The 18,537-nt window shown below is 42.2% G+C and overlaps 2 protein-coding genes across 5 annotated transcripts in view; both read left to right on the top strand.

Moving 5' to 3' along the window:
* The first annotated feature begins 2,477 nt into the window (after positions 1 to 2,477).
* On the top strand, positions 2,478 to 3,463 carry LOC118661847 (40S ribosomal protein S27-like). The gene has a single exon (XM_036320305.1). The coding sequence runs from the start codon at positions 3,019 to 3,021 to the stop codon at positions 3,289 to 3,291; it is 273 nt and encodes a 90-aa protein (XP_036176198.1). The 5' UTR covers positions 2,478 to 3,018; the 3' UTR covers positions 3,292 to 3,463.
* Positions 3,464 to 10,267: 6,804 nt separating this feature from the next.
* PPIG (peptidylprolyl isomerase G) overlaps positions 10,268 to 18,537 on the top strand; it is a 50,130-nt gene continuing 41,860 nt past the window's right edge. Inside the window, exon 1 of one of the 4 annotated variants that reach the window (XM_036318908.1) lies at positions 10,268 to 10,381. The gene's annotated coding sequence lies outside the window, so the exon portion shown is untranslated. Of the gene's footprint in view, positions 10,382 to 10,674; positions 10,811 to 10,893; positions 10,989 to 11,072; positions 11,208 to 18,537 lie in introns of those variants that run through there. The other 3 variants (XM_036318905.1, XM_036318907.1, XM_036318906.1) reach the window with 3 other exon arrangements.

Here is an 18,537-nt window from a genome sequence, read left to right as displayed (position 1 = left end):
CGATTTCTTGTTATGCACCAATTTTTCCTGACAAATAAGACAGGTTGGAAGGCCATTTAAGTTTTGAATAAATGCAAAAGTCTCAGCCCATTCAACTTTAAATTCACGGTTTTCGCCTTCCGTTTTTCTTTCCTTCTTCTTTGTAGCCATGTCAAACAGGGCACCTAAAAAAATGTTTCATCCTATCTAATAATAGACAAACATGGTAATTGACCATACCTTTTGCTACGCCTCCCATTGGCTAATCAGCACAATATGCAAATTAACCGCCAACAAAGATGGCGGCTAATTTGCATACTGCAGGCAGGGCAGGACAGCGCCATCCCGCCTGCCCTGCCGCCATCCGGGCCTGCTATCTGCGACCTGGGGCGGTGGGCGTCCGTGTGCGACCCGACCCGGGCGGCCGGGCAGAGCAGCAGCAATCGGCCGGCTCGCCTGAGCGTCCCGTGTGCGACCCACCCGGGGCGGCGACCCAAACCCCGGATCGGCCCTGCCCTGTGCACGACCCGAGGAGGCGGGGCAGGCACCAAGGGATCAGGCCTGCCATCTGCCACCTGGGGAGTGGGCCTAAGCCAGCAGGTGGTTATCTCCCAAGGGGTCCCAGACTGTGAGAGGGCACAAGTGGGGCTGAAGGACACCCCCCACCCCCCCAACACCAGTGCACAGATTTTTGTGCACCGGCCTCTAGTTTTATGATAATAAAGCCACCAACACAAAATAATAACAATTCTTAAATTGATGACAAAAATACCTGTAGGATTTGCAGCTGGTTGGAAAAATACAGGTAACTTTATGCTTTGAGTAGGTACTTTTGTACGCACTCGCGTGCGATTTGCGGATGCGACTAGCACTAACCACTGCACAATGAGACTGCTGACTGACTGGCTCACTCAACTGGTGCATGAATCGCGCGCACCTCCCCCGCGCTTCGTATCCTGTGGCTCGCCTGTGCCGCATCTCCCGTCGCCCAACCAACCGACACCTCCTACTTCTTCTAATGCCACTTCTTCAAAATAGACTCGCCTAGGCCCAAAACCGACTTCTGCGCATGGGCCACAAAGTTTCAACCGCACTGTATGTGCGCCCGCACGTGGTATTTTGTGGAAGAGCCACACTCAAGGGGCCAAAGAGCCGCATATGGCTCACGAGCCGCGGTTTGCTGACCACTGGCCTATTGGTTCTGTTTCTCAGAGAACCCTGACTAATACACCCAAATAATGGAGTACTACACAGAAATTAGAACAAACTATTGTTGCATACAGCAATATTGATAATTCACAAATATTGAGCAAAAAGCCAGCCAGAAATAAATACATATTCATAATTTCATTTAGATAATGTTCAGAAATAGACAAAAGTAATATATGCTGATGGAGCTCTGGATAAAGGTTATCTTTGTAGGGTGGGGTGAAGAGATATAATTACTGGGTGGGTTGGGTGGGGTGGTAGAATTACTGAGGAGAGACATGGAGACTTCTGGGATGCTCATATTGCTCTTTGTCATAAGCTGGTGGAGGTTACATCTGTATGCTCACTTTGTAAAATGTATACTTATGGTTTGTGAATATATGTTAAACTTTAATTTAAAAATCCTATCTTTAGCCTGGTCAAAGTGGCTCAGTTGGTTGACAATAATCCTGTGCACTGAAAGGTTGCTGGTTTGATTCTGGTAAGGGCACATACCTGGGTCTCGGGTTTGATCCCCAGTAGGGGCATGTGCAGAAGACAACCAAATCAATGTTTCTCTCTCACATCAATGTTTCTCTCTCCCTTCCTCTCTCTAAACATGTCCTCAGGTGAGGATTAAAAATAACAATAGCCTGGTCAGCATAGCTGAGTGGTTGAACATGGACCTATGAACCAGGAGGTCACGGTTCGATTCCTGGGGCACATGCCCTGGTTGCGGGCTCAATCTCCAGTGTGGGGTGCATAGGAGGCAGCCAATCAATGATTCTCATCATTAATGTTTCTGTCTCTCTCCCTTTCGCTTTGAAATCAATAAATATATATTAAAATAATAGTAATAATAATCCTACCTTTTAAAAAGGCATGCAAAATAAGTCAAGGGCTAACTGAAGTCATTCCTTGGAAATCCCTGTTCTGATTATTTTTAAATTATTTTATTTTTGTTTTAAATCTGATATTAAAAGTGACCTTAAGTTATAGTAAGAGAGCTGGAGGCTAAACATAGTTCAAAACATTAGCAACATCACAGCAAAATCTCGTGTCTACTCACAGTGTAGAATGGTCACATATTTTTATTGATTTCAAAGAGGAAAAGAGAGAGATAGAATGATGAGATAGAATCATTAGTTGGCTGCCTCCTGCACGGCCCTTACTGGGAGGGATCTAACTCACAACCCAGGCATGTGCCCTTGGCTGAAATTGAACCTGGGACACCCTTTAGTCAGAAGGCCGACGCTCTATTCTCTGAGCCAAACCAGCTAGGGTGCAAACAACTACCTTTAAATGGGATATGTGGTCCAGACTGTTAATGTTCCACCAAAATACCTTTTTCTTTTCTTTCAGGACACACACCAATATTACATTTCCCACTTTGTAATTGAATTTGGCCATGTTCTCATTGACAGAATTAGAGCCAAAGTGCATGTGCTATTTCCTGGTTTAGGTCTTAAAATGTTATTACTTCTTTCTGTTCCTGCCAGCTGAAACCCAAGCCAACACACCCTAATGCAACGTCAAGGCTCTGAGCATGTTGGAATAACACCATGGAAGAAAGTGAAGTCCTGGATGACTATATGGAGTAAAACTGTGCTCTGACTTGGCCTACCCACCTCAGATCTATTGTGTAAGAGAGAAATAAATCCTTTGTTCTTTAAGCCACAGTATTGTTGGAGATAACACTTCCTTGTACTTGCAACAACTCCCTTAGAAAAATAAATCCATGTCAAATCCATTTGGGAAACTTTGGGATTTCACAGACCAGTGAAATGTCAACATATTTGGGACCAAAAAAAGTATGCCACTTTCTGGCAGTGACGCCCTCCCCAGGACAATATGCCTCTCGCTAAGTATCTCCTCCATCCCCCTCCAGAAGAGGAGAAGAGGAAACACAAGAAGTGCCTGGTGCAGAGCCCCAATTCCTATTTCATGGATGTAAAATGCCCAGGATGCTATAAAATCACCACCATCTTTAGCCATGCACCAACGGTAGTTTTGTGTGTTGGTTGCTCCATGGTTCTCTGTCAGCCAACAGGAGGAAAAGCAAGGCTTACAGAAGAACGCTCCTTCAGAAGGAAGCAGCACCAAAAGTACCTCAAATCAAGATGAGTGGGAAACCATCCCAATAAACACATTTTGGATTTTAAAAAAGTATGCCAATTTTTCATTTGTCCAAATAAGGACATCTAGAGAAAGAAAACAATTACCAGCCTTAGCTGCTCTGGGTCAATGGACAGAGCTTTGGCCTGCGGACTGAAGGATCTCAGGTTTGATTTCGACCAAGGGCACATGCCTGGATTGTGGGTTCGATCCCCAGTAGGGGACGTGCAGGAGGCAGCCAATCAATGATTCTCTCTCATCATTGATGTTTCTATCTCCCTCTCCCTTCCTGTCTAAAATCAATAAAATATATTTTAAAAAAAGAAAACAATTACCACATTTCATAACCATCATTTCATAAAAATATATTTTAACACTAAGAAAATGACAATTTTAAAAAACAAACAATTTTTCCTAAGAAAAAGAGCAGTGAAAATTTTGTCATGGCTCAGCACCAGCTATTTGTAATGCTGCTTCTAAACATCTTTCAAGACTCTTCTAGCCCTGGCTAGTGTGGGTCAATGGTAGAGCATTGGCCCTTGGACCAAAGTGTTGCAGGTTTGATTCTTGGTCAAGGGCACATATCTGGGTTGCAGGTTTATCCCTGGCCTGGTCCAAGCAAGTTACCAATCAATGTGTCTTTCTCACTTTGATGTTTCTCTCTCTTACTCCCTCCCCCTCCCACGCTCTCTAAAAATCAATGGAAAAAATATCCTTGGGTGAGAATTAACCAAATAAATAAATAAATAAAAACAAAATCTTAAAAAAAAAAAAAGAATCTTCTGCCCTAACCAGTTTGGCTCAGTGGATAGAGCGTTGGCCTGCGGACTAAAAGGTCCCAGGTTCAATTCCGGTCAAGGGCGTGTACCTTGGTTGCGGGCACATCCCTAGTGGGAGGTGTGCAAGAGGCAGCTGATCGATGTTTCTCTCTTATCAATGTTTCTGACTATCCCTCTCCCTTCCTCTCTGTAAAAAAATCAATAAAAGATATTTAAAAAAAGAATCTTCTAAAATCTCACCATTTGTAATATATATAATCTCTCTATATAAAACCCTAATATGCAAATGGACCCAACAGTGGAACAACTGAACAACCAAACAACTGGTCACTATGATGTATGCTGACCACCAAGGGGCACGCGCGGAACATGGCAGGCATCGGCAGCAGACAGCAGAGCATGGAACATGGTGGGCACTGGCTGTGGCAGGATGGTGGAGCAGGTGAGCAGGGGTGCCAGACCAAGGCAGGGCGCCGATCACTGTCATTGGGGTGAGCCTCTAGTGGTTACTGAAAATTAACCCATGCTTCACGGTCCCAGTCCCACCGAGTGCTCGCACCCGCTGCTGGGGCCCGGCACGGGTCACGATCACTCAGTGCTGGCAGCGGGTGCGAGTGGGGCTGGCACCATCAGTGCATGGGAGCGGCAGCGTTGGAAGCAGGGCTGCCGGTAGACAGGGTAGGGGCCGGGTGGGGACGTGGAGGATGCGCCAAGACCGGCCCCTGTGCTCACTGCAGCCTTGAGGCCCACAGTGCCTTTCAAGGTGCAGGAATTCATGCACGGGCCCCTAGTATCTAATAAGCACTGTGTGAGCTAAAAGTAATTAATGCATTTCCTCCCATCATCTAAATTCTTCCAGCTGGACTAATAATTAAATTAACAGAGAAATAAACAGAGAAATAACAGAGAAATAAACAGAGAAATTAACAGAGAAATAAACAGAGAAATAACAGAGAAAATAAAATTTTTTTTTTTTTAAATATATTTTATTGATTTTTTACAGAGAGGAAGGGAGAGAGAGATAGAGAGTTAGAAACATCGATGGGAGAGAAACATCGATCAGCCGCCTCCTGCACACCTCCTACTGGGGATGTGCCCGCAACCCAGGTACATGCCCCCTACCGGAATCGAACCCGGGACCCTTCAGTCCGCAGGCCGACACTCTATCCACTGAGCCAAACCGGCCTCGGCGAGAAAATAAAATTTTAATACATACACAAGGGAAATTCACATGAGCATGAAATTCCAATGAGGCAGCATTGGATATATAAGACATTTTGAGCAAAGGAAATAGGGTCTTAGGATTTCAGAAGTGAGAACTGGGTGATTTACAGGCAGTTGAGGAAGAGCAGAACACACACAGCAGAAAAATCCTTGCTCGGCAACTAAGAAGCATTGGGACACAGGGGTTATCAACCTAACAGGCCTCTGACTGAAGCCCCATCTACCATACATACTTCAAATTAAGCTATTTAGGCTAATGCAATATCCTTCCTGAAGCAGATTTTTCTTGAGCAGGAAAGAGGGGGAGGGTCCAAGGTTCTTTCTGAGTCTTTTGTTTCTTAATTACCAGTTTAAAATCAACATCCCAAAAGGCGGATTCAGGGGGTAAAACTTTGGTTCCCTTCAGTTGGTGGAAAATGTGGGCAGGCAGTGACAAGCTGATAGATACTCCTGGCCTGTGGTTTGAATGTCTCTGATGATGCCATCAGGTGCTCAGGTAAACTTTGCTTGGCTTACATAGCATCAGTCACTGAGATTGTTTAAGCATGAGCTGTTGTGATGATGTCTGAAGTTTGCATCATGTCTTCCAGCTGTGGATTGTAATTGTAAGTTTCAGAAAAAATACAGTTTTAATTCTCAATATTTCCAAGGATGGGAGAAAACTGAAACCATTAGGTCAGAGAAGCGCTTTTCAATCTTTGTAATCTCATGGCACACATAAACTACTTACTAAAATTCTGTGGCACACCAATATTATATTATATATTTTGCTAATCTGAGGGGGGGGGGAGGTATACTTTTGATTTACTGACACCGGATAGCTATTGTTGTGTTGCCTGTTGTCATTTTTTTTATTTAACAATCAAAGGGAAAAGAGGTCAGTCAGTGCTCCTGACTAAATAGTCAGATATTGCATTTTTAAAAAATTCTTTCGGCACACTGATTGAAAATTGCTGGTTCAGAGAGTTGTAGTCAAATATCTAAGAAAACAAGAAAAATTCATGACCCAGTTCAGTTTACAGGTGAAAAATAAAATTTTAGCCTTAACCGGTTTGGCTCAGTGGATAGAGCGTCAGCCTGTGGACTGAAGAGTCCCAGGTTCGATTCCGGTCAAGGGCATGTACCTTGGTTGCTGGCACATCCCCAGTAGGGAATGTACAGTAGGCAGCTGATCGATGTTTCTCTCTCATCGATGTTTCTAACTCTCTAACCCTCTCCCCTCCTCTCTGTAAAAAATCAATAAAATATATTTTAAAAATAAATAAAAATAAAACTTTAAACACAACTAACTAAACTAGAATCTAATGTCCACAACGGTATATTAAAGATTCTATTGAAACACAATTTTTCTTTCTAAAATCACCCTCATTTTTCTCAATGATAGCCAAATTAAGACTAATTTACTGCATAAGTCTAGTTTCAATGAATTTGGCCTGATTATTTGTATAACTTCAACAAGTATAGCAATTGATCATATAAACTCTTTTAAATTTGCTTTGCTAGAATTTTCATGACTGTGTGAATTCCCCATGAGCATGTATTAAAAATTTGATTTTTCTCCTATTAATCTGTCTCCGTTAATTTGATTATTAGCCCAGTTTGAAGAATTTAGAAGGTGGGAGGAAAAGTATTATTTTTTTTTAGATCCCACAGTACTTATTAATATTTTACTATTAAATAATTATAAGACAATTCATATTATGGATTAAAAAGGGGTCACATACTAATCCTGACAAGCTCAGAGGAGGCCTGCATGGTGGGCCTTACAAACTCAGAGACTAAAAGTAACCCCATGAGATGATCTGAACATAAAAATCTCTAACTGAAAGGGTTAAACAGGTAGTCACACCTAGGCCTGTAGCTTCCTTAACAAAGGCCTGTCTTTACCTTGAGTCTGTCTATTGTCTTTTTGCATCTAAGATAACATACCTTTGAAATGTCAGAGTACTCTCCTTTTCCAGACCCCTCAAGGAACACCCACCACCAGAAAACCAGGACACAGAATCCCTCATTGTTATCTTGTCCCCCAAATACCAACTCCTTGTGCTATAAATGTTCATTATTAACCATTCTGTACCCACCAATGTAAAAGAAGTATCTCTCCATTTTATTTTTTATCCAATCCCAGAGATTTCCCCATTTTGCTTTCTCCCACCTTCTTAATCTCCCACCAAGAGAGATTAAACCTTCTTACCTCACCTCCTTTGATTCTAATATATAAAATAAGCTGCAAAATTGACATTCTCTAGAGCATATTCTCAATTTGTTGAGATTTTTCTCCCCAGGAGTTGTTGTCAGTTTGGCTCAAATGAACTCATAAAAATTCTCTAGGTATAGATGTTTCTTACATTGACAATATATGTGTATTTTTCTTGGAAGATGGTATATATAGAAGAAGATTAGTAATGTTACCTTTGTATACTTCAATATGCTAATTATGGTATGACTAGAGGCCTGGTGCATGAAAATTTGTGTACTCAGGGAGTGGGTGTGTCCCTCAGCCTGGCCTGTGACCTCTAGCAGTCTGGGATCCCTTGGGAGATGTCCGACTGACAGCTTAAGCCAAGTCTGGCCTCCCTCTGCAGGTGACCGGTGGGCCAATCGGGGGACAGAGCTGGCTGGCAAGCGGCTGGCCCTGCCCCCCGCTGCCCTGCTGCCTCCTCCGATGGCCTCTTCCAGTGGCCTCCCTCTGTGGGAGGCGACTGGTGGGCTGATCAAGGGACAGCGCCGGCCAGCAGGTGGCTGGCACTGCTCCTCCCCCCGATCACTCCTCCGCCACCACTGGTTGCTGCTCCCCAATCACTGTCCCCTCCCTCTACCTGCTGGCACCTGGCTTGGCTGGTCTGGTGCCGTCTGCTCGTCTGCTCGCTGGCCTGGGCCCCTTCCACCGACTGGTCATTGCACTGTTCAGTCTATTTGCATATTAGGCTTTTATTATATAGGATGATCTGTAACATTTCTTCAAAAATGTCTCTGACTGAATGAATGAGAAAGAGTAATACACCAATGTAAGACCAATGTCATTTACACATTACCTCTATCAGTAAGTAGAAGTCTAAGAAACTAATCTGTATGTCATATCTAATTAAAAATATATTCTGCCGAAACCGGTTTGGCTCAGTGGATGGAGCGTCGGCCTGCGGACTCAAGGGTCCTGGGTTCGATTCCGGTCAGGGACATGTGCCTGGGTTGTGGGCACATCCCCAGTGGGAGATGTGCAGGAGGCAGCTGATCGATGTTTCTCTCTCATCGATGTTTCTAGCTCTCTATCTCTCTCCCTTCCTCTCTGTAAAAAATCAATAAAAATATATTTAAAAAAATATATATATATTCTGAAGAAAGCTGAATAAACAAAAATCAAACAAACCAATACTCAAGAAAATCCATCTTAATAATGCTTAATATAAATCAGATTTTTTAAGGTCTTGCAGAATTGCCCTCCTCACTGCAAAGTGTAAATCATGCAACCACTTAACTGTCTAAAGATGAGTATGCTGTTGCTCCCTTGCAATAAAGGCAATCAATGGCTTAAGGAATTGTCCTGTTTTACAAGACTCTTACATGTACCACATGTCTAACTATTGTTGATAATTAATTCACAGGCCGTAAATAAGTGAAAAATTTAAATAATGACTTAAGTTCTTTTATTTTTTATAACTTACATTCTTTTTACACAATAATAAAACCTAAGTTCCCTTAGCTAGTTCCTTTAAAACTTGCCCACATCCCCTCAAGGATTGCCCCAGTACCCTTCCTCCCAAATAGCAGTGGGCATTTATTTCTAACATAATCTAGGGATTCTTACTTCTTAAAATAACAACAGTATATGTCTGATTTCCCCTACAGAGCACTGTATTTGGAGTCAAAGACTAGCTTTGATATTTAGAAACTGTGTTTAAGAGGAGCCACTTAATCTCCCTGTGCCTACATTTCTTTATCTGCAAAACAATAACAACCTATACCATGGGGTATTGTGAAATATAAAAAAACGAGCATCAATGACTTTGTAATTTTCCTTTTTCCTCAAATAGCACTTTTTTTCTTTTTTACAAAAAAATTGTGTCATAGCATTAACTAGAAGCTGAACTGGAAGCTTCATTTTTAAAAAATCCTCACCTATGTTTTTATTGCTTTTTATTTATTTTTAAAAAATATGTATTTTATTGATTTTCTATAGAGAGTAAGGGAGAGGAATAGAGAGAAAGATTGATGAGAGAGAAACATCAATCAGCTGCTTCCTGCACACCCCCCACTGGGGATGTGCCAGAAACCAAGGTACATGCCCTTGATGGGAATCGAACCTGGGACCCTTCAGTCCTCAGGCTGACATTCTATCCACTGAGCCTTAGGGCTGCTTTTTATTTTTTTTAAATATACTTTCATTGATTCAAAGAGGAAGAGATAGAAACATCAATGATGAGAGAGAGTCATTGATCCATGGGCTGCCTCCTGCAAACCCCCAACTGGGGATGAGCCCACAACCCCGGACCCTTCAGTCCCGAGTCACCCGCTCTCTCCACTGAGCCAAACCAGCTAGGGCTTTCTTTCTTTTTAGAGAGAGAAACATGGATGTGAGAGATAAACAGAACATCCATGGGTTGCGCCCCAACTGGGGAGCCAACCCACAACTTAGGTATGTGCCCTGGCCTGGAATAGAATCCGCTACCTTGTTGGTGTAAGGACAAGGCTCCAAGACACCCAGACTGGCTGGGAGCTTCTTCAAGGGAGGGCTTTCTTCCCAATAAAGACGACAAATAAGTGTTTTCTAAGTGAAGCACTTCATCTCGCGAACTATTTGGCATTCTTACATGTAGTTACAAACGGTCCCAATCAACTAAACTACCTATAAATTAGGTAGTTAACCAGCACCAACACCCTAGAACGCCAGGCAGGGCTGGGGTGACCCAATCAAGGGAGCACCAGGAGCTAAGGTCGACCGACCCGTGACGTACTTCCGGCGCGACGCGTCCCCTCCACACGGCGACTGGGTGGTGGGGGAGGGAGGCGGGTAGTGGGCTTTAGCGCCTTTTCTGGCGGCGGTAGATTTGAAGCGCTCCGCAGGACCGGCCCGGCAGGAGGAGACAGTGCGGGTGCAGGTGAGCGGCCTGAAGCCCGCGTTGTTTCGGCGGCGTCCTTCGCAGCAGCAGCCCCGGGGCACGCGAGCGGGAAGGGCCGGAGACGAGGGGCGGAGCCGGCGCCACAGGCCCTGCCGACTCAACCGTCTTCCCCTTGAGACCTCAGGGCTGCCAGGTTCCAGAGGGGGACCCCCGCGGGCCGTGGCGCCGGCTCCGGCTCTGCAGAGGCCGGCTCGGGAGCGGGCTTCCCGCCGCGTCACCCGGGCCGGGGCCGCGGCCGCGGCCGCGGCCCTCCCCCTGCCGGCCTCCGCCCTCTCCGTCGCGGCGCACGCCTCCCTCCCTGACGCATTCTGCCGCACAGGCTGTAATATGGCGGCAGCGGCGGCGGCCTGAACTCTGGGGAGCCGCGCTGGGTTTTGATGCTTCCGCGTCGTGAGACTGAACGCTCAGGTGGGGGAGGCAGGCGGGTTGGCGGGGTCAGGGGAGGTGTAGCCTGACCTCCTGTCAGGTTCGGGTTGGAGAGGAGCGGGCGAGGGGCCGGGGTCCCCGGGGGAAGGCTCGGCTGAAGACGGGCTTGCCTCCTGCGACCTTTTTTCCACCTCCCGGAGGCGGCGTCTGCCGGGGCCAGGTAAGCGGCCCGGGCCGCCGGGTTCGGCTCCCTCCGAACACGGAGACGCGGGCTCTGCCCTCGCGGCCCGGCGCGTCTCCAGGTTCTGCCACGGCCGCGAGCAGCGCAGGCCTTTCGGGAGCGGGGACGGCTCGAGGGGGAAGATGACGGCTCCTGGGCTCCGTCTGCCTTCGCTGGCAAGTGTGTGTCGTCGGCGCCTCGGAAAGGAGCGACATCCAGGTCTGCGGGAGCGGAGAGTTCCCAGGCGTTCGGAAAACGTGATAACAGCACCATTTTGTGCAGTTTCTTCTCGTAACAGTGAAGTACTTCTCATAACAGTGCAGGACCTAGTTTTTGCAAAAAAAAAAAAAAAAATGATCACAAATGCTTCCAAGGAATAATTAAATGTTTTTGGAAATTTTGGGGGTACGTTAACTTTCATTAGCTAGAACCAGAGAGGGGGAGCATGTGCGTGTGTGTGTATGTATTTTCATTTGGCAAAGAATGGCCAGTAATTTACCGGTTCGGAAGGATGATGGTGCGTGTGTATGTGTGTGTGAGAACATTTTTGGAAATTGTGCCATAAAATCCAGAAAAGGCACAGATATCTATAATAGCCTCTTCTCTGATTAATATTCGTTATGTATCAGAAAATTTACCCATTTTAACACCCCCCCTTTTATATTTTAACCATTTGAGATGGGATTATTTTTATAATAAGTCTTAAAGAGTTCACTTTACATTTTTTAATGTTTTCTTTATGATTCAGTATCGTTGGTGCCCTGGGGTCGTTAAGGGTCTTGTTTTGTAGGATTCCGTGCGCTTTTTTTTTTTTTAATTGTGTTTGCTTTTTACTTTTTTTTTTCGGGGGGAGGGGGGTTGATGGTTGCAGGCTGTTGTCAGGGTCGCCTTCCTCTGTTGTCAGGACGGTGCAAGTTTGCAAACTTCTTAGGTTAGAAAATACTGCTTTGTTTTTGGCTCAGCCATTTTATTTGATTTTTTACTTTATTTTATAGAGAAAGGAAGGGAGAGACAGAAACATTAGTTTGTTGTTCCACTTGTCCATTGGTTGATTCTTGTATGTGCCCTGATGGGGAAGAGAAGCCACTACCTTGGCCATCCTGAGGACACTCAACCAACTGAGCTTTCCAGCCAGGGCTGGCTCAACCATCCTTCTGAACCTCAGTTTCTTCATCTGTAAACGATATTTTTTATTTTAGACTATCATGAAACTGGGCTTCAAAAATAAATATTTAGGTTTGTTAAAATTCTATGTACAATTGGCTTTGAGTAAGAGCTCGGTAGTTCTTGTACCAGTGAAGTGAAGGGCATACATTGCATTTATTGGGACTTACTAAAGGCCTTAGTTTGTGGTGCTTTTAAATGTGGTCTTGCATTATCCCTAGCCTCAAAGTAAGGTCTTTGTCCTTTTGTATATTTTAAATTAGATTTTTCTGTCAGGCAGCGTTCATTCTTTAAAGGGAAATTGGTAGCTATTCATAATAAAGTGAACTAGTTCTGTTAGCTATCAGGACTCCATCAATAATTCTTTTAATGTTGCTGTTTTAAAGAAATATGTGTTGATGTTTTTTCCTTATTATTTTACTAATAGGTATTTCAACAGAAATATAATGTATTATGTTTTTAGTATTCTAGTGTACCAGGGTGTTTTACTTGGGAATTCATAGATAATTGACTCAAGTGATTGAAGAGTTTGTTGCAAATCTTATGCTACCACCCCCGGCTTTAATATTAGCACCAAGTTTCAGTTTTCATTTGATTTACATGTCAGTGGTTTTTCCACTTACATGTTAATGCATATATGGTCCTAATAAGAACTCAATGTGTTTTTATTTCTGCGGGGCAAATCTTGCATTGACATTTGCTACAGGCAAGTATAATGAATACTCAAGAAAACTGTTGAAACTGGGACTTTGTACTTTTAGTGCAGACAAGAAATCTGCTCTTTTAGTTTGAGTGGTGGCTTAAAATAAGCAGCAATCTCCTTCTGAAATAGAATTAAATCATACTTATAAATGTAGACATCAATTTTTGATATTAAAATTTTTTTTAACTTGGGCTATTTATTTATTTATGTTAATCCTTTCCCGAGGATATTTTTCCATTTTTAGGGAGAGTAGAAGAGAGAGGGAAAGACAGAGGGAAACACATCGATTGGTTGCCTGCTGCACGAGCCCAGACCAGGGCCCGGACTGGATAGGATCTTGCAACCAAGGTCCATGCCCTGGATCAGAATCGAACCTTGGACCCTTTGGTCCACAGGCTGAGGCTCTATCCACTGAGCCAAACTGGCTATGGCTTAAAATGGTTATTTTTAAAACATGAATGATTCCTTGACTGATTTTTTTTTTTTAAATATATTTTATTGATTTTTCAGAGAGAGGAAGGGAGAGAGATAGAAAGTTAGAAACATCGATGAGAGAGAAACATCGATCAGCTGCCTCCTGCACATCTCCCACTGGGGATGTGCCCGCAACCCAGGTACATGCCCTTGACCGGAATCGAACCTGGGACCCTTCAGTCCGCAGGCCAACGCTCTATCCACTGAGCCAAACCGGTTTCGGCCCTTGACTGATTTTTTAAAAATATATATATATTTATTGATTTCAGAGAGGAAGGGAGAGGTACAGAGAGAGAGAAAAACATCAATGATGAGAGAATCATTGATTGGCTGCCTCTTGCACACCCCCTACTGGGGATCGAGCTGGAAACCCGGGCATGTGTCCTTGACTGGAATCGAACCCAGGACCCTTCAGTCCGTAGGCTGACTCTCTATCCACTGAGCCAAACTAGCTGGGGCTTTTACTCTTGATTTGTAAAAATTTTTATTTATTGACTTAGAGAAACATTGATTTGTTGTTCCATTTATTTATGAATTAATTTTTAAAACAAATGAAAAACCTGTTTGTTTATATATTAAGCCATGTTAATTATGTAAAACTTCATCTTAAAATTTAGTCATAATTCATTGCATTATGGTCAGTATGCTGGAAAGTTAAATGAGCCATTACCTAGAATATTTATAAATAAGCTGGTTTCCACAGAGAAGCTATAGAGTAGTTAATCATGAAACTCTTGTTTTTTTCCCACTTGTGACCTTGAGCCAGTCACTTCAGCTCTCTAGTCTTCTCAATCTATAAAATCAGAAGATTGGACCAGATTATTTCTAAAGTTTCTTCAAACTTCAGGAGTTTTGTACTTCTTTATATAGGAATTACTGGATTGAATAATGTTGATAGGATGGCGTAGGTTAACTCTGGAGACATTGAAATAAATTTATTGTTACAAGAACTTAGATAATTACAGCTACAATATTAAGAATATGAGCAGAGATTTCCCAGTTAGTATATGCTTTTTCAGTTCAGCACTAACACAGTTGTAACTATTTTTATGGCTCTTGGATTGTATGTGTAAAAGGTGTATCTTGCCCTAGCTGAGTGGTTAGGTCGGTTGGAGTATACCAAAAGGTTTTGGGTTCGATTCTGAATCAAGGCACATACCTAGATTGTAGGTTCCAACTCCTGGTCAGGAGGCAGCCCATCCATGTTTCTCTCTCACATTGATGTCTGTCTGTCTATCTGTCACTCTCTCTCTCTAAAAATCAATAAAAATATGTTCTCAGGGGAGGCTAAATTTTTTTAAGTGTATAATTTTCTTATTTAACACTGAAGTTGGCAACATTACAGGTTTTACATTTTCTAAAGGATTTAAGAATTTAGGAAATGTCTATACACTGTTAAATTGTGCTTCTAGCATAATGGTTTGTAACTGTTAGCGACACTAAGGGAAGGGGCACTATGTGGAAGAGCATGGTCGCCTTTCCTGACACCTCAGAAAGTTAAGTTGTACTTAATTCATTAGTAATCTGGCACATAATAGTGTATTTAAATGTTTTTTAAGCAGTTCATTTTCATTTCTCATTTGTTCTCTGGGAACTACATTTAGGGTTAGTGTAAAGAGGCTGCTGTGAATGTTAAATTGCCTTCTTTGAAAGTAATCTTCAAGATCCACTGTAATTTTAATTAAACTTAGTATGATTACGCTTAGAGGTGAAAATCTTGTATATAAATTGTTACCTGTTTATTAAACTTAAGCAGATGAGAACTTCCCATCCTTGTATCTTGGTTCTGAACTGAATATGCTCCCTCTTATAGTGGATTCAGTTGGAAGAAAGTGAGAGGATGAGGAAGAAAGGAAAGGAACACTTTTATAAAAAAAAAACACCCATAGTGTCCCCCAAAAAATGTATACACACACTGAATAATTATAAAGGTAGTGTTTACTTAAAATACATTTCATTTTCAAAATTGAGCTATTAGCTGTTAAAGTGTGTATACATTTTTGGGGGACATAGAATGCAGTAGGCGGATCTAGGAAATAGGTTGTTTCAGTTGTGAAACAGGCTGAGAGGATGGTTACTGGTAGGCTCTGGGAAAATTTCTGACTACAGATACAATTTGGCAATAAACTATGTGAGAAGCAGTATTTACAGGAGGAAAGGCACTGGGTTTTTTGTTGTGTTTGTTAATCCTAACCTGAGGATATTTTCTTTCATTGTTTTTTTAAGAGAAAGCAGAAGGGAGGGGAGGTAAAGACAGAGAGAAACATTGATGTGAGACAAACATATTGATTGGTTGCTTCCTGCACATGCCTGACCAGGACCAGGGATTGACACGTGCCCTTGACCAGAATGGAATCTGGCACCCTTCAGTCTGCGGGCTGATACTCCCACCACTGAGAAAAACTGGCTAGGGCCAAGGCACTGGGTTTTAATAGAAGAGTCTAGTTCCAGTTATGCCTTGGTTAACTAGTATTCTTTTTATTTGATAATATAGTGCTGGGCCAGTCATTGCTTTGAAGATACATAGGTTCTCAGTTCAAGGACTTACAGAGCAATTTACGATAAAGTAAGATTAAACAAAGGAGGGTCACTTAAGCTTTTGAGAGTCAGGGTGAAACTCCCAGAGTGTACTCTGGCTATGCTGAATCTTTAAGGGCACTTGGGAATTAACCAAGGGATTCAGAAAGGGCCAAACCTGCTATCATCTTAATATTAACAGTTTAAAAGAATTTATTATCTACTTTTTCAAGATTCAGTAATATGCTGATTCCCTCATACTGTGTGAATAATTCTTTGAATATAATAAAGTTACTGTATTTTTTATTGCCTAATTACAAATACCTTGTCCTTTACCATATATATATTTTTATTTTATTTTTTTTAATATATTTTATTGATTTTTTACAGAGAGAAAGGGAGAGAGATAGAGAGTCAGAAACATGGATGAGAGAGAAACATCGATCAGCTGCCTCCTGCACATCTCCCACTGGGGATGTGCCCGCAACCCAGGTACATGCCCTTGACCGGAATCGAACCTGGGACCTTTCAGTCCGCAGGCCGACGCTCTATCCACTGAGCCAAACCGGTTTCGGCCTTTACCATATATTTTAATAATTAGTTGCCCATATGCTTGTTCCACCCCACCCCCCATCCTTCATGTTACTTTTGGGTGAATATGGAAATTATTTTATGTATGAACTTAACAAGATTTAACTTTATTTTTTAAACATGTTTTATTGATTTTTAACAGAGAGGAAGGGAGAGGGATGGAGAGTTAGAAACATCGATGAGAGAGACATCGATCAGCTGCCTCCTGCACACCCCCCACTGGGGATGTGCCCGCAACCAAGGTACATGTCCTTGACCAGAATCGAACCCGGGGGGACCCTTTAGACTGCAGGCCGACGCTCTGTCCACTGAGCCAAACCGGGCAGGGCAGATTTAACTTTTTATATATGAATTGTTACCTCTGATATTTTTATGAAATATGCATATTTGTTGTATAACTTTATAATTCTAGCACTTATATTTTAAAATATTATAACATGTCTATTCACATACAAAAGTAACTATGATATTTTTGATAAACATTTAAATCAACATGTGATTCTCTCTGCTAAGAAAAAAGTAGAAGTATATATGAAAAAATATTAAAAGTTACAGCTTGCCCCACCGGTGTGACTCAGTAGTTGACTGTTGAATGATGAACCAGAAGGTCACGGTTTGATTCCCAGTCAGGGCACATGCCTGGGTTGTGGGCTCGATCCTCAATGTGGGGCATGCAGGAAGCAGTTGATCGATGATTCTCTCTCATCATTGATGTTTCTATCTCTCCTTCTTCCTCTCTGAAATCAATAAACATACATGTATAAAAAGTAAATAAAAATAAAGATGAAATTATAAAAAATAAAAGTTACAGCTAAGAGCCAGGATTTTATGCAGTTTTTGTGTGATTTTTTTTTGTAAGCTTATTAACTTCATTATCTTATTTTAAATTATTTTTATTATGAATAAAGTAGATGAAATTAAATATCAAATTCAAATTTCTGAAGTGCTGGGGCAGGTGAGGTGAGTGCATGAGGTCAAGTACATAATAAATGGTAACAGCTAATAGGCAACAGTGGAAACTAGGTCTAACTGAAACATATACCTCACTAATGGGAGAGACTTATGATTGCTATACAGGAATGAGGCTAGATATGATTATTTGTTTTATATCGATTTTATAGAAATAGCTGTAACTCATTTAGATTAAACAAATTTGCAGCAAACAGAACATCTGTAGACTGCTACACTAAAAGATTTCATTATTTACCATTCTTAGGAAATTCATCTATTTTACTGAAAATTGCATAGGCTTGATTTTTCCCTAAATTATTTTCTCTCTACTTTTTCTTGAAAAAAAAAGGAAAAATTGACCAGATGTTTGTCTTGTGTTTGAGTTTGGATATTATTTGAGTAATATCAGGAGTTCATAGAGAAAATACTGTCCTATTTCTGATTAGATAAAATCTGGTTTGAATAATGTTAGAGACATAGTGTTGAACCATCTATTGTGTCATCTATTTTTCTTCATTAGCTTTTAATATTAGACCATTTATGTTCTCGAGATTTGTGTAGTGCTTTTAATGATAATTTGCTATCTTGCGTCTTTTTTTTAAAAAATATATTTTATTGATTTTTTACAGAGAGGAAGGGAGAGAGATAGAGAGTTAGAAACATCGATGAGAGAGAAACATCGATCAGCTGCCTCCTGCACATCTCCTGCTGGGGATGTGCCCGCAACCCAGGTACATGCCCTTGACCGGAATCAAACCTGGGACCTTTCAGTCCGCAAGCCGACGCTCTATCCACTGAGCCAAACCGGTTTCGGCCTTTCGTCTTTCTTGAATTAAGGCATATTTATTATTATTATTATTTTTTTAAATATATTTTATTGATTTTTTACAGAGAGGAAGGGATAGAGATAGGGAGTTAGAAACGTCGATGAGAGAGAAACATCGATCAGCTGCCTCCCGCACATCTCCCACTGGGGATGTGCCCGCAACCCAGGTACATGCCCTTGACCGGAATCGAACCTGGGACCCTTCAGTCCACAGACCGACGCTCTATCCACTGAGCCAAACCGGTTTCGGCTATTATTTTTTAATCTGTACCTATGAAAAGTATCCTTATGTGGCATAACCTAAATATAATAGCCCTCCCAGA

This window comes from Myotis myotis, unplaced genomic scaffold, assembly GCF_014108235.1.
Source record: "Myotis myotis isolate mMyoMyo1 unplaced genomic scaffold, mMyoMyo1.p scaffold_m19_p_8, whole genome shotgun sequence".
In the NCBI taxonomy this organism is placed as follows: domain Eukaryota; kingdom Metazoa; phylum Chordata; class Mammalia; order Chiroptera; family Vespertilionidae; genus Myotis; species Myotis myotis.
Note: the sequence above shows the minus strand (reverse complement) of the source record. Positions and strands in the feature narration are given on the sequence as shown.